Below are 15,256 nucleotides of genomic sequence, written 5' to 3' on the forward strand. Positions count from 1 at the left end.
CTGCCACGATGTTGCGACTGTTGGTTTTAGCAAGCCTTGCCCTGCTTGGTAAGTACAGCTTCAATTAGTTTGCCTACAAAAAGAATATTTTCTAATGCAGAAAAAGCTTTAGTTGTTACTGACCAGAAAATTAAATGCCAGGCAGTTGCTATTTCAAATCAAATGAGTATTGTGAAGAATAAAGTTTACTAAGGAGCTGTTGAACCAGATTTAAACTTTACGTAATTGACATCAAAGACAGCAGTCCTGGGAAAATTAGAAGGTTCCATCTCCAGGTGACAATCTAGAATGCCCCATACCCAGTAGCAAATGCAGAAGGTCCTAGCTCCAGCAGAAAATCTAGAAGGTCCCATCTCCAGTCCTGCCTCCACTTGTGATATCAGATTGGAAACGCGTGAACACAAGAACTGCTCAACCTCATTCCAAGAGAAACAGCAATGTATCATAGAACCAGAGCAACTGAATCCTGTCGAATTTTCCACCATTCCTGGTGCCTTACGATTCCAAATGTATCAAAATTATTGCAGGTTTATGTAATCAGCCTATATATCGTTATCGACGGAAACAAGTTCACAACGCTAAACTGTATGGTGAGTAAAATTGGACAATTCACTCAGACAGGGCACAAGAATGGGTAATAAAGAAGACAAAAATTTTGTTTTTTGAGGCTTGAGATAGGGTGATTAACATGTAGGCTTAAGTCTGAAGAAGGGTCTCGAGCCGAAACATCACCCATTCCTTCTATCCAGAGATGCTGCCTGTCCCGCTGAAATACTCCAGCATTTTGAGTCTATCTTCAGTTTAAACCAGCATCTGCAATTCCTTCCTACACATGTAGGCTTAAGTTTTGGGATCACACAGAACTCCCATCATTCTATTCATGATCCCCACCCTATAAATATTCCAGCGGTCAGCGTCCTTACACTGAAGGATGGCTAATTATTTGTACTTAGTTTCTTTCATTTGACTGTTTGGCGCAGCCACTTTTCCTAGGACTAGATAAACCGTTTTTAGTGCTGTTGCCTTGTTGTGCATATTATATTGCAGGAGCAGGACATGGTGATGATGGTTCAATTGAGTGAAAAGCACATTTATTTACATAAAGGGTAATCAAACATGGAATGAACTTATGAACAAATTGCATGCTACATTCTGTAATGGATGAACTTGGGATAAATTATCTTCTTCATCTACATTTATCTTATAAACTTGTAACTGGGCAGCACGATGGCACAGCAGTAGAATTACTGCCTTACAGTGCTTGCGGCTCCGGAGACCTGGGTTCGTTCCTGACTTTGGGTGCTGTTTGTACGGAATTTGTACGTTCTACCTGTGACCCCGTGCATTTTCTCCGAGATCTTCGGTTTCCTCCCACACTCCAAAGACGCACATGTTTGTAGGTTAATTGGCTTGTTATAAATGTAAAATTGTCCCTAGTGTGTGTAGGATAGTGTTGATGCACAGGGATTGCTGTTCAGTATAGACTCGGTGGGCCGAAGGGCCTGCTTCCGCACGGTTTCTCTAAACTAAACTAAACTCATAAATAAGACAAATTGAACAGTTCTACAGGTTAACAATTTGACCTGACCTGCTCTGGGACCTATTGAAATTTGAATTCTCACATTACTGATGGAATTCAGTGCCTTTTACAGACTTCCCAAATACATGAATTGAATTTTAAGATAGCAAACGTCAGTAATGATGTAATGAAAACATTTCATTTTCTCAATATATACAGGGCTCTGTTCAGAAAACAATCGAGTCATTGGAGGGACTGAGGCAAATCGCCATGCGTGGCCATGGCAGGTGAGAAAGATAAAACATTACCTCAACAACAACAACAACAAAATCATAGGCGCTCTGTAAACTCCGAGAGAATGAAAATACTTGTATTAATAAGTCTCCATCACTTTTCTGTTTTCTGCCAGCTTTTCTAGCCACATTTTCTGCATTAATATGAAGCTCTGTTTTTTAAAATATGATTTTAACACATAATAATAATGGATGGGATTTATATAGCGCCTTTCTAATACTCAAGGCGCTTTACATCGCAAAATGCCAGTTTTGATCGCAAAATTGAACACATGCCAGTTCAATCTTTTTTTTTCCTTGACCAGATTTCTCTTCAAGGTTACGCTGGTTACTGGTACCACTCCTGTGGAGGGACTTTAATTCGTAACAGATGGGTGCTGACTGCTGCTCACTGTGTGGACAGGTGAATGATTTTGATTGGTACTATTTGTCGTTTATAACCTATTCGCTGAGATCAGCCTGAGCCTCTGCAGGTGGAGTAGTTTAGTTTAGAGATACAGAGTGGAAACAGGCCTTTTGGCCCACCCAGTCTGCGCCAACCATTAATCATCCATGCACTAGTTCTAGTTCGACACGCTAGGGACAATTTACACACCAATTAACCTACAAACCTGCACGTCTTTGGAATGTGGGAGGTAGCCGGAGCACATTCAAACTCCGTACAGACAGCACCCATAGTCAGGATAGAACCCAGGTCTCTGGCGCTGTAAGGCAGCAACTCTACCTCTGCACCTCTGTGCTGGTAAAATCTAAAAGAGCAACATAACCCAAAACTCCTTGAAACATTTATTAAGGCTGATTATGTGCAAGCACTAGAAATAAAATAAGATACAGTAAAACTCTGTTCCTTTGACACGCTTAGAGCTCCTGTGAATTTCAAGGGAGCACAGAAAACGTCACCAGTGAGCTGGATCCAAACCATCGGGATTTCCAAATAATGGGATAGCAGATTATCTATGTTTTTCAGTATTGCAGAAAACTACGAAAAGTGATGATATAAACTACTGTATCAGACCATGCACTAATCTGATTTATGTACTCCAACAACCTTATGCAGCTTTAACTCTTGACTGTAACTGTAATTTCAATTCATATATTCTTTCCAGCTCCGACTCTCAACACAACTCACTCTGGTGATCACTCAAGCTCTTGTGCATGTGTGAGCTGTGCAAAATTAATTTCACTGTGCAGTGCATACGTGACAATAAAGAACCACTGAACCATAGGCGTTTGTTTCCTGAGTACAGCTGATCGGCCGTCCAGTTTTTTCGCAAACCGCCCTTTAACTTTAACACACGCACCTCTCACCCAGCTAATCAATTAGAGGTGTCTGTTCCTTTGCACAAAAGTGACGAGTCCTGTTCACAGTTGTCTTGTGAGTTAACCAGACTTATCCTGAACCCTCCATATTTTATAGTGCAAAAAATCACAACTGCAATAATTTGATCAATACACACTTAACATGATTTTGTGGTGCCATCAGTATCTTAATGTTGCGTGTTTGCTGTGAGTCTGTGAAATGGGTTTTTTTCTATCCTGTGTCAGTAAATAAGTCTACTAAATTTTCAGAGGAAGGCAATCCACTACATTCTGTGAAAATATTCCCAACCTTTTCCACCTTTGTGATTTTGAAATCTGTGTTTGTGTCTTTTTCCGAAGTATTTGGTTCTTCCCATTTTTCTCCCTTTCTCCAGATCGATGTCTTTCCAATCTATTCATTCGGAATACTTCATAAGGCAATTCGACTGAGATTCATTTATTCCACACACAGATACTCCCTGACCAAAAACTAAATTCCAACAAGGGATCTGTGCACTGGGGAAGAGTATATGATTTTCAATAGTCTACACTATAAAACAACAACTTTTACTTGCCATCTCTAACAAAGTTTTAATCAACAAAGCCTGTCAACAAGAATTACTGCAAATTAAGACCCATGCTGTTTCTTCAATGAAAAGTAGTTCTCAATTGTTGCAGCAACAACATCAAATAATTTGCACACCAATTGACATCACTGATTTACACCCAGCAATTCTATACAATAGCATATTAAATGCATGAAAGACTATCATAGAATTTACCATTGCATCCTTTGGGAAATACCATTATATTTGACAATTGATTTTCTTTTAAACCAACCTCACTGTATATAAAACAGGGCGGCACAGTGGGGCAGCGGTAGAGTTGCTGTCTTACATCGCTTGCAGCACCGGAGACCCAGGTTCGATCCCGGCTATTGGTGCTGTCTGTACGGAATTTGTACGTTCTCCCTGTGACCTGCGTGGATTTTCTCCGAGATCTTCAGTTTCCTCCCAAATTCGAAAGACGTACATGTTTGTAGGTTAATTGGGTTGGTGTAAGTGTAAATTGTCCGTAGTGTGTGTAGGATAGTTTTAATGTGGGGGGATAATTAGTCGGTGGGGACACGGTGGGCTGAAGGGCCTGTTTCCGTGCTGTATCTCTAAAGTAAATTAAACTAATAAAATGTAGGGCATTTCTTTGCTGAAGCCACCTTCCCACACACCTATCTACCCTTGCCAATCCCTTTGGTTAAAGTGACATCATTTTTTTTCACTTACAGTCCAGGTATAACACGCCGTGTCGTGGTGGGTGATCACAACATTTATGAGGATGATAAAACCGAACAGTACATTTACGTACAACATGTTATCGTCCATGAAGGTTGGAATGGGGATCTTGGACTTGGGTATGTAACAATATAATATTTTGGACCAATGCATATTGTGTTGACATCAAAGTTATTTTGAATAACTTTTGAATTTTGAATAACTAGTCTATTACAGCCGCTACTTGAATCACAATCTCATAAAAGCACCATTGATGTGGAATCACCAATGACTCATGGATAACTTTGTGTAGCAAAAAAAGATATATGCCCACACATCGATTGTTCAGTGTACGTCTGTGTGTGAGAGGGAGACACTCATCTCCTACACAGATCTTTCACCAAAGCATTTGAGAAGATGAGTGTTACATTCAACATCCAAAAGATAAAGGTCTTCTACTAATCTACCTCACCACACCATGTCAACAACCTGGAAAACATGCACCGCTTCCCATGTCTAAGGAGCCACCTCTCAGAAAAGGCAGACATGCATATGAAATACACCACTGCCTTCAATGAACCAGAACAAACGTTGGTCAATTGAGGAAAAGGAGTATTTGAAGGTCAAGATGTCGTCACTCACATGTTCATCCCCACACTTCCAGAATAGACACTATTCTGAGCTCTGTCATGGACAAAGGAAAAGATGCAAGGATGTGCTCAAAGCCATCGTGAAGAAATGCAACATCCCCAATGACTCCTGTGAATCACTGTCCCAAGACCACTCAAGTGTAGAAGAAGCATACAGGATGGGATTGAGAATCTTGAGTTCTTGCATCAAGAACACATGGAGGTCCTGTGAAAATGACCAAAAAAGCAGACCCCCTCATGAACTAACCATCCACCCACCCCATCAGCCACCACCTGCCCCATCTGTGGAAGAGTCTGCCGTTCCTACATTGGTCTCATAAACCAGCTCAGACCAACAAAACCGGAGTGGTCGTACATTATCCTTGATCCCATGGAGATGCCTCAGAACAAGAAGAAGATGCTGACACATGATCATATATATGAGCTATGAGGGCTGATTCCATGCTAAGAAGCTCCTAAGTAACAATGCTACAGATTTTTGGAAGGAAGTGAGAGCTCTTAGCAGTTGCAAAACATCTCTACCATGTACTGTAGCTGGAATCTCCGGAACAGCTAATATCGCAGAGTTATGGCGACAACGTTATAGCTCTTTATTCAACTGTGTCCAAGGTGACTTGTATAGGGTGGACAATATTGAGAGCAATGACTCGATGGTGATTATGTCACATGAGGTGTATCATGCCATGAACAAGCTGTCCAACAACAAAGCAAGTGGCTTGGATCATATCTCTGCTGAACATCTTAAGTATGCGAGTATGAGGATAGCTCCTCTCCTAGCTATTTGTTTTACTGGCTTTATGATTCATGGCTTGTTACCAGACTCAATGTTGTCTGTCCTGTTAGTGCCGGTCATTAAGGACAAAGCTGGTAAAGTAGGCAGCCTAAATAATTACAGGCCCATAGCTTTAGCCAGCATATTGTCAAAGTTTTAGAAAGAGTTCTGCTGGATAGAATAAATGAGTTTGTTAACACCACAGATAACCAGTTTGGCTTTAAAGCTAAACATGGCACTGACTTATGCATATATGCCCTAAAGGAGATTGTAAACAAATATAGAGGCAAAAACTCTTCAATCCTTATGTGCTTTATTGATGCTTCCAGAGCCTTTGACCGTGTTAATCACAGAAAGCTGTTTGGTAAAATGAGTCAAAGAGGGGTGCCTGAATACATTGTTAGAATTCTGGCCTACTGGTTTGCCCACCAGACTATGCAAATAAAATGGGGCAATAGGGTCTCAGCCCCATTTGAGGTTAGCAATGGTGTTAGACAAGGGGGAATTTTGTCCCCAGTCCTTTTTAATCTATATATTGATGATCTGTCTAAACAATTGAAAGCCTGTAACACTGGGTGCGTGATTGGTAATATTTTAGTGAACCATATTATGTATGCAGATGATCTTGTGGTCTTTAGTCCATCTAGCGCTGGTCTCCAGCAGCTCCTTACTATATGTTCTGTGTATGGTGTGGAACATGACATTAAATATAATGCTAGTAAGAGTGCTGTTATGATCTGTAGAACCAAAGAGGATAAATGTCTAAAATATCCTGATTTTAAATTCTCTGACAATAATCTCAGTGTCTGTAATAAGATAAAATATCTAGGGCATATTATTACAGAACAAATGACAGATGATGAGGATATTTATAGGCAACGACGCATGCTTTATGTACAGGCGAATATCCTCTTGCGTAAATTTGGTGCGTGTGCAGATGTGGTGAAGATGTCGCTATTTAGAGCATACGGCACACCACTCTACGCTGCGCACCTGTGGTCGAACTATTTAAAGACAAGTATGCAGAGACTAAAGGTGGCATATAACGATGCCATGAGAACACTGCTAAGGCAACCTAGATGGTGTAGTGCCAGTAATATGTTTTTGGCTGCAGGAGTCAGTACTTTAGAAGCTATCCTAAGACACCACATGTATAAATTCATTTGCAGGATAAATGACTCTAAAAATGTGCTTATTGTGGCCTTGTCAAACATAAGGGTCAGCACTACACGCTACGAATCCCAGCTGCGGAGACACTGGTATCGTTGTCTCGTTGTAGGACATTGATCATCTTTTAATCTGGATTTTTAACTTATGTATTGTGTTTTGTTTTGTTTTTAATATAAATTAAGATGTTTTTATAAGTGATATACCAAGATTTTATATATATTTATGATATTTAATATGCAATGCATTTTTAATGTAATGTTGCCCCTTGTCTGGACCTTGAGTCTGTAATAAAGTATATTATTATTATTATTATATGAGGTAACAGAGGGGACTACAGTTTGAAGGACAGTATTTAAGAGAGGATGGGTGAACAACAAGGAAAGAACCTAAAACTGAATGTAATCCTAATTGTAGGCACTCGCCTTATCATGCATTTGCAACACGAGTTAAAAAATTTTAAAAAGACACTAATGCTGCAAATCCATTTTTAATAGGAATGATATTGCGCTGCTTTACCTGGAGCATGATGTTGTCCTGAACCAATTTGTCCAGCTTGCAAATTTGCCCGATGCAGGTGCTATCTTACCAAATGGCTATCTATGTTACGTCACTGGCTGGGGCTACACTGAAAGTAAGTAATATCAGAATCATGTGCATTTGTGCATCTCTTTCCTACCCATAAATGAGTGGTTGATGGTCGGCTCAATGGCTCCAACATAAATAATGACCAGGATTTTCATCTTCACCACAATATGTAATTTGATCATGGCAAGGATTTCTGACGTTGTGTTCTTTTGCTTTTTTGCTAAAGCAGCCTCTACCAGGGAGTTAGCCTGGAGGGAGTCACAGAGACTGGGCAGGAAAGGTCATAGAGTAGTATGAAGTGGTCAACAACTTTGTACCATTCTCTCTGCAAATGACATCACCATGGACTTTGCTACTTAAAATATTACAGGGCCTTTATTTTCTTATGGTGACACACAATCAGTTATCTCTCATGTCCAGCATTGCTATAGCAAATGGAGTACTGATGCCGCCAAAGCAGAGATGGTTGAAAACTTCAAATTTCTAGGAGTAAATATATCACCAGCAAAATGTCCTAGACCACCCATATTGAAGCAATGTCCAAGAAAGAACACTAATGCCTCGACTTCCTAAGAAGGCTTAGGTAGTTTGGCATGTTCCAACAACTCTCCCCAACTTCTACAGATGCACTGTAGAAAACATTTTATCGGGATGCATCACAATATGCTCTATCGAAGACCGTAAGAAATTGCAGAGAATTCTGGACGCAGCCCAGATCATCACACAAACCTACCTCCCTTCCATTGACTCCATTTACACCTCACGCTGCTCGGCAAGGCCACCAGCATAATCAAGGACCAGTTGCATGCTGGCCACTCCCTATTCTCTCCTCTCCATCAGGCAAGAGGTATAGAAGTGTGAAAATGTACACTAGATTCAGGAACTGTTTCTTCCCAGCTATTATCAGGCAACTAAACCATTCTACCATCAACTAGACAGCAGTCCTGAGCCACTATCTAACTCATTGGAGACCCTTGGACTATCTTTGATCAGACTTTACTGGACTTTATCTTGCACTAAATGTTATTCACATTATTCCCTTTATCATGTATAAGGGAAGTGGAAGCGACAGTGGGATAACATAGAACTTGTGTGAACGGGTGATCAATGGTCAGCGTGGACTCAATGGGTCGAAGGGTGGTATGTCCAAAGTAAATTAATTAATAAAGCGACAGTCCTTATTTTCACTTCTATGTTTTTGTAAAATCTAGCTATATATTTTTCATCTTGTTTTAAGGAATTTGTGGTTTCTCAAGTTTAAAGTAAGTGTGCTTGTTTAGGCACATGCCTAAAGTAAACCAGACTGATCCCCCAGGGCTATAATTTTCTTCAAGCTCCTTGCCATGTAATGGTCAAAAGGATGGCTTCAGACAAAAAGGCAATATGGTGCTGGATTACCGTCTAAAATATCATGTGGATATAATAATAACGAATGACAAAAATGCAATAGCAATACAGAATTTCTTCTCTTGATGCAGACAATGGAAACGTTAGTCCTACTCTTCAACAAGCTCCTATCAAGGTTGTTTCCTATGAAGTATGCTCACAGCCTGACTGGTGGAGCTACTATGTCAACAAAAATATGGTGTGTGCTGGAGGTGACGGCATCACTTCTGGTTGTCAGGTAATAAACTTAGTCACTCGCTTTCAATGAAAGGACATTGCAGCAATTCCCAAAGTTTAGACACCACTTACACCTCTATCTTTTATTAACTTCAACTGGCTCCCTTATCAAGTATTCCATGAGCTCCCTCTCATTTTTACTGACACAAACTTCACAATTGTTTCTCCATAGTGCTCAACATAGTTCAGTAGTCACATAAACTGTCTCAGAATATCGTAGGTTCCAATTGCACTCCAGAGACTTGAACATTTAATCAGGGTTGGTACCTTGTGCTGCTCAGAAGGAGTGCCATACTCTTGGAGGTATCATCTTTCTGCTAAACCATAAGAATGAGGCTTTGTCTGGCTTAGTGGGTGGACATAAAAGATCACTTGACTATTTTGAAAAGGAGCAGGGGAATTCTCCCCAGTGTACTGCAACTTGTTCATTGTTTTCTCTGTTGTCCTTCTCTTGCTGTCAGCAATTTCTTGCTGACATATCGGTCCTTCTTACTTCACTTCCATTATCTTTTGCAAATATTTCTCTTCATTTTCCCCAATACAAATTTTTTTCGCTTTCTCTGTTCCTTCCCAATCCTTTTCCTTTTTTTGTATTGCTCTTGATTTCAATTACCTTTTAAAATGTAATAATATATTTTATAAACCAGTCTGAGAGATTGAAAGTAATGGTTTCACCAACTTTCCTCAAAGGGAGATTCTGGAGGTCCTCTGAATTGTGAGCATAATGGTATTTACTATGTCCATGGAGCCACAAGCTTTGGAGCTGCAGCAGGATGTGACATGTTCATGAAACCAACAGTATGGACCCGCTTCTCAGCTTACATCGACTGGATCAATAATGTACGTTAGCTTTTGATTTCCATTATAATTTTATGTTACATACAAGATGCTACTGCAGGCACCTCTTATTTTATGTGAGGGTTATCTTCTTAAAAATCAGTGCTTATCTCAAAAATGCATAAATTAAGCATAAGAATGTATGTAAGTGGTACAGGTTAAAGGAAAAGCCATATAAGCATCTACATCACACAATAAATAGTTTATTTATGACTAGCATTATTCTTTTACCTTACTCATTAATAAAGAAAAAAGTTAATAAAGTAAAAACAGAGAGTCTCTAATGTTAAAAGATTGACGGGGGAAGATAAACAACTTCAATATTTTGGTTGATGGAGAAAACAGAGTTTCACACTAAAAAGATGTGTGAAATACAGCAAGTTGAAATAAACACGCACCATGCAAAGATGACGCAGACAAAAAGTGAGAAAGTGGTAAGTGTATTGTACAGTATCTTGCAAGGCATAGCACGTGACTACACTGATAGGCGTGAATTTGAGTGCGTTATTTCAAGAATACGAGTGCGTAAATTAGGCGTTGGTATTAATTATACAAGCACACTATTCCAAAAATGTATGGATCAAACGCATAAAACGTAATATGGCTGTATTCTGATTTATTTCACCTTGCACAGAGCTTTCTGTGATGAGATCATGGGATCTCATCTTCATTATGGCTTCCTTAATGATTATCCATCCATTTAAATCTGAAATTACTTACAAAGAGGGAAATGGATTGGGGGAAATGCAGAGATGCTGATTAACACGATAAATACATGCAAACAAGGGAAATACAGCCTCTAGTAAATGTCCAAGCAATACTAAACAGCAGAGGTGTAGTCAGGGTAGAAACGCTGTAAAATCTCCAGGAAATAAGGTAAATGTGTTTTCCCCCAATGTTCCACTGAAGTTGCAGCGAGAGTCTGAAATTCAATAGACAATAGACAATAGGTGCAGGAGTAGGCCATTCAATGTGATCATGGCTGATCATCCCCAATCAGTACCCCGTTCCTGCCTTCTCCCCATATTCACTGACTCCGCTATTTTTAAGAGCCCTATCTAGTTCTCTCTTGAAATTCTTAAGGAAATTCTACCCAACTCCACCTCACCCAACACATCTGTAAGTCATGTTCCTGTTCAAACCCAGATCAAAGCATTTCAGAAAAATTAATGAAAATTTTGAATGTTTTATTTTCCAGAAAATCGCTTATTATTAAATGCTGGATTACGACGGCCAAAGTGCAACATGCAGCCAATACATCTATTTCCATTAACTGGATTAAATAAAGCAAGAAAATTATATCATTTTTCCTGTTTGTTGCCTCTTGATATTGATATATAGTGTCATAGTCATACAGCGTTGAAAGAGGTTCTTCGGCCCAACTTGCCCACATCGAACAACATGTCCCATTTCATTCACTTTACATTTTATATATATTTTTTACGTTTTTGACACTCCATGGTGCTTTAGAGACATGGGAGGGGTGTCATTAGTGGGCCAGGGGTGTATTGACGTTTTATTATCTCGTGACCTTTGTTGGTCTGGAAAAACTGATTATCCAGAAAGACTCTGGAACCGAGGGTAACAGAAAATCGGTGTTCAATCTGTAAATTTTATCCCTCAGAATACTCTCTAGTAACTTTCCGACCACAGATGCTAGGCTCACTGGCCTGTAGTTCCCAACTGTTGCCCTGCAGCCCTTCTTGAATTGAGACACAACATTTGCCACCCTCCAATCTTCCAGTACAGTGAAAAAGTATGAGATAAGGATATAAGAATAGAAGATGCTCAAAATGTGAAACCAGAGGAAGGAGTATAAATGGAGGTGGACGGGGGGGGGGGGGGGGGGGGGGGGGGGGGGGAGGGGAAAGGGAGAAAAGAGTGTGCATCCAGGTGAAAATTTGTAGCAGGTGCTAAATTCATTCAAATATCTACAGCACATTCGGAAAAACAGATAGAGACATAGATAAGGCATTATTTCAGCCTTTGAAGATATGTTAGTGATGGGAAAATAAAACTTCAATCCTGATTTTAAGGCTGATATTTTTGATTTGTGATCATGCTAGTGTGATATCAATTTAAATATTCACATTTTCAACACTTAATATGTAAAATGTTGCGGGGAGTACTGCAATTTCAAACATCCTATACTTTGAATGTGATTGTAAATAAAACCCTAGCTTCCCTTTCATTTGAATGTAAAAGATCGCAAAAGCATTCCTTGAGGAAGAGCAGGGAGGTTTTCCCTGATGTCCTGTTCAATCTGGGCATCATCAGGCTGCTGTTTGCAAAAACTCGGTATGCAAAAATCGACTCTCACATAATACATATTACAAAGTGATTACGGAAGTACCAATGTTTTGGACATCCAGCAGTTGTGCAAAATGCTACATAAATGCAAATTTATTCAGTTTATTATTGCACTAAATGGAGGGAAGCGTGAATTGAAGCGTAATTTGCTGCTACACCCAACCAGATTCCACATTGAGAGTAATACTCTGGGATATCGACCTATATCATTGGGAGCGTTTTGTATATCTCAGACAATTTCCTCAGACAATCAGAACTTTAAACAGGCATAGTATTGGGGCCACGGTATGTATATTCAACCTATCAAATTCTAGAAGCAAGGATCACTTACATCACAGAATTATTTCCATAAAGTTATTGCTAATTGAATGTTTAGTGTGAATTAATAAATCATGCTCTACCCAAAGAAAGTTGTGTGGCATTTGGCTGCCATGATAATTGCCACAATATAACCCTAAGATTTACTAAGATACAAAAATATATACCCATCCCATCTTCCAATTGCTCCAAAAGCTTTTCACTGGACCTCGGTACATGTGACAATAAACTAAATTGAACTGAACCAAAAAATCCCATGAGATGCCTCAAGGCTGAAAATTGGTCATTTCCCATCAATTTTGAACTCACTCAGTCATCCCGTTCTCTCCCTGACCCTTGCCATCCTTACCACTGGGTAGCTGGGTGCTCCAGGATTGCTGATCTAATTCAGTTACAGTGGTCCAAATGGATTTTTGGACGTTCCAGGATCAGAAATTACCTTCAAACCATCCATGTGTTTTTCCATCTGGAAGCAATAGAGTAAATATTTATCAAAGGAATCTTGTTATTAGGTGAATAATAAATAAGTGGTCTGTAGAGAGCAGTTGTATGAGAGCTGCCACACAATCAAATGTGAGGTTATCCATTTTGGTGGCAAAAACAGGAAAGCAGACTATTATCTAAATGGTGGCCGACTAGGAAAAGGGGAGATGCAGCGAGACCTGGGTGTCATGGTACACCAGTCATTGAAAGTGGGCATGCAGGTGCAGCAGGCAGTAAAGAAAGCGAATGGTATGTTAGCTTTCATAGCAAAAGGATTTGAGTATAGGAGCAGGGAGGTTCTACTGCAGTTGTACAGGGTCTTGGTGAGACCACACCTGGAGTATTGCGTACAGTTTTGGTCTCCAAATCTGAGGAAGGACATTATTGCCATAGAGGGAGTGCAGAGAAGGTTCACCAGACTGATTCCTGGGATGTCAGGACTATCTTATGAAGAAAGACTGGATAGACTTGGTTTATACTCTCTAGAATTTAGGAGATTGAGAGGGGATCTTATAGAAACTTACAAAATTCTTAAGGGGTTGGACAGGCTAGATGCAGGAAGATTGCTCCCGATGTTGGGGAAGTCCAGGACAAGGGGTCACAGCTTAAGGATAAGGGGGAAATCCTTTAAAACCGAGATGAGAAGAACTTTTTTCACACAGAGAGTGGTGAATCTCTGGAACTCCCTGCCACAGAGGGTAGTCGAGGCCAGTTCATTGGCTATATTTAAGAGGGAGTTAGATGTGGCCCTTGTGGCTAAGGGGATCAGAGGGTATGGAGAGAAGGCAGGTACGGGATACTGAGTTGGATGATCAGCCATGATCATATTGAATGGCGGTGCAGGCTCGAAGGGCCGAATGGCCTACTCCTGCACCTAATTTCTATGTTTCTAAAACATAACACGTCTTCCACAAAGTTGAAGTGTGTTTGTGAAAAGTGAAAAATTAGATGCTAGAAATCTGAAATAAAAAATTCTGGATAAACTCTGCAGGTCAGGCACTATCTGTGGAAAAAGAAAAACAGAGTTGACATTTCAGGTCAATCACATTTCATCAGTTCTGGTGAAAGATAAAAGATCCTTAATTTGAAATGCTATCTCTGTTTCTTTCTGCATAGATGCTGCCTGACCTGTTGATATTTCCACCGTTTTCTGTTTTCTTCCTGTCCATCTGGTCAAGTCTTCTTACTGGTCAGTCACTCCTGACTGAGGATGACTTGCTTCCACTTTAGCCCTATGAATCCTAGGGTGGTTGATAAGACCAATATAGGAACTGCAAACCCTTCCACAACAAGGGCGGGAGGTTCCTGACAGGGTGAGTGGACACTTGTGAGGTGGTGTGCTCCTTCTACCATTTGTTTCTTAGTGCTCCTTCTCCACTTTCAGTGGTTATGATCCACAGAATTCCAAATATTAGTGGGGAAGTTGCATTTTTTTCCAATATACCTTTGTGCAAATCTTTGAATTTTTATCTGTCTGCCTGGTCATTTCTTGTAATGGAGGTCAGAATAAAGTTTGTGGTTTAGAGATCAGGCACGCCAATGAGATGATCGGCCTCATGGAGGCAACTGAGTGTAATTAGGACCTGAATGTTGGTCTGGAAAAGAACATTGATGTTGATTTCTTATCCTCCTTCCAGTTTGAAGAGTACAACAATAAATGTAATTGTGCCAGCAGAGCATGGCGGCACAGTCGGAATACCTCAGGTATTGTCTATGTGGAGCTTGCACGTCCTCCCTGTGACCACTTGGATTTCCTCTGGTTGTTCCAGTTTCCTCACACATCCCAAAGATGTGTGGGTTTTGTAGGTTAATCGGCCTTTGTAAATTGCCCCAAGTGTTTAAGGAGTGGATGTGAAAGTGGGATAACATAGAAATAGTGTGAATGGGTGACTGTTGATCACCGTGGACTTGGTGGGTCAAAGGGCCGTTTCCAGGTTAGGCAAGAGATTGGTGATTTTTCATGAACACTGGCTAGTCTGACACAAATAGTGGTTGAAATGGGATGGAAGGGGAAGTAGGTAAGTAAAGGGGGAGGGTACGTAGTCGGAGCATGGGGTTGTAGTTGACGTGGTTGGAGAGTCTGACCCTGCGCTCATTCAGATCACTCTTTATCCAAATCTCTCCGAATC

At 40.3% G+C, this 15,256-nt stretch overlaps 1 protein-coding gene across 1 annotated transcript; it reads left to right on the plus strand.

Moving 5' to 3' along the window:
• The first annotated feature begins 8 nt into the window (after nt 1–8).
• LOC116968757 (chymotrypsin-like elastase family member 1) lies at nt 9–11,232 on the plus strand. The gene is made up of 8 exons (XM_033015567.1): nt 9–48; nt 1,739–1,806; nt 2,118–2,215; nt 4,394–4,519; nt 7,466–7,602; nt 9,035–9,180; nt 9,870–10,019; nt 11,215–11,232. Exons 1-8 carry the CDS (start codon nt 9–11, stop codon nt 11,230–11,232), a joined length of 783 nt encoding a protein of 260 aa, XP_032871458.1.
• Nucleotides 11,233–15,256: the final 4,024 nt, after the last annotated feature.

Source organism: Amblyraja radiata, chromosome 46 (genome assembly GCF_010909765.2).
Source record: "Amblyraja radiata isolate CabotCenter1 chromosome 46, sAmbRad1.1.pri, whole genome shotgun sequence".
In the NCBI taxonomy this organism is placed as follows: domain Eukaryota; kingdom Metazoa; phylum Chordata; class Chondrichthyes; order Rajiformes; family Rajidae; genus Amblyraja; species Amblyraja radiata.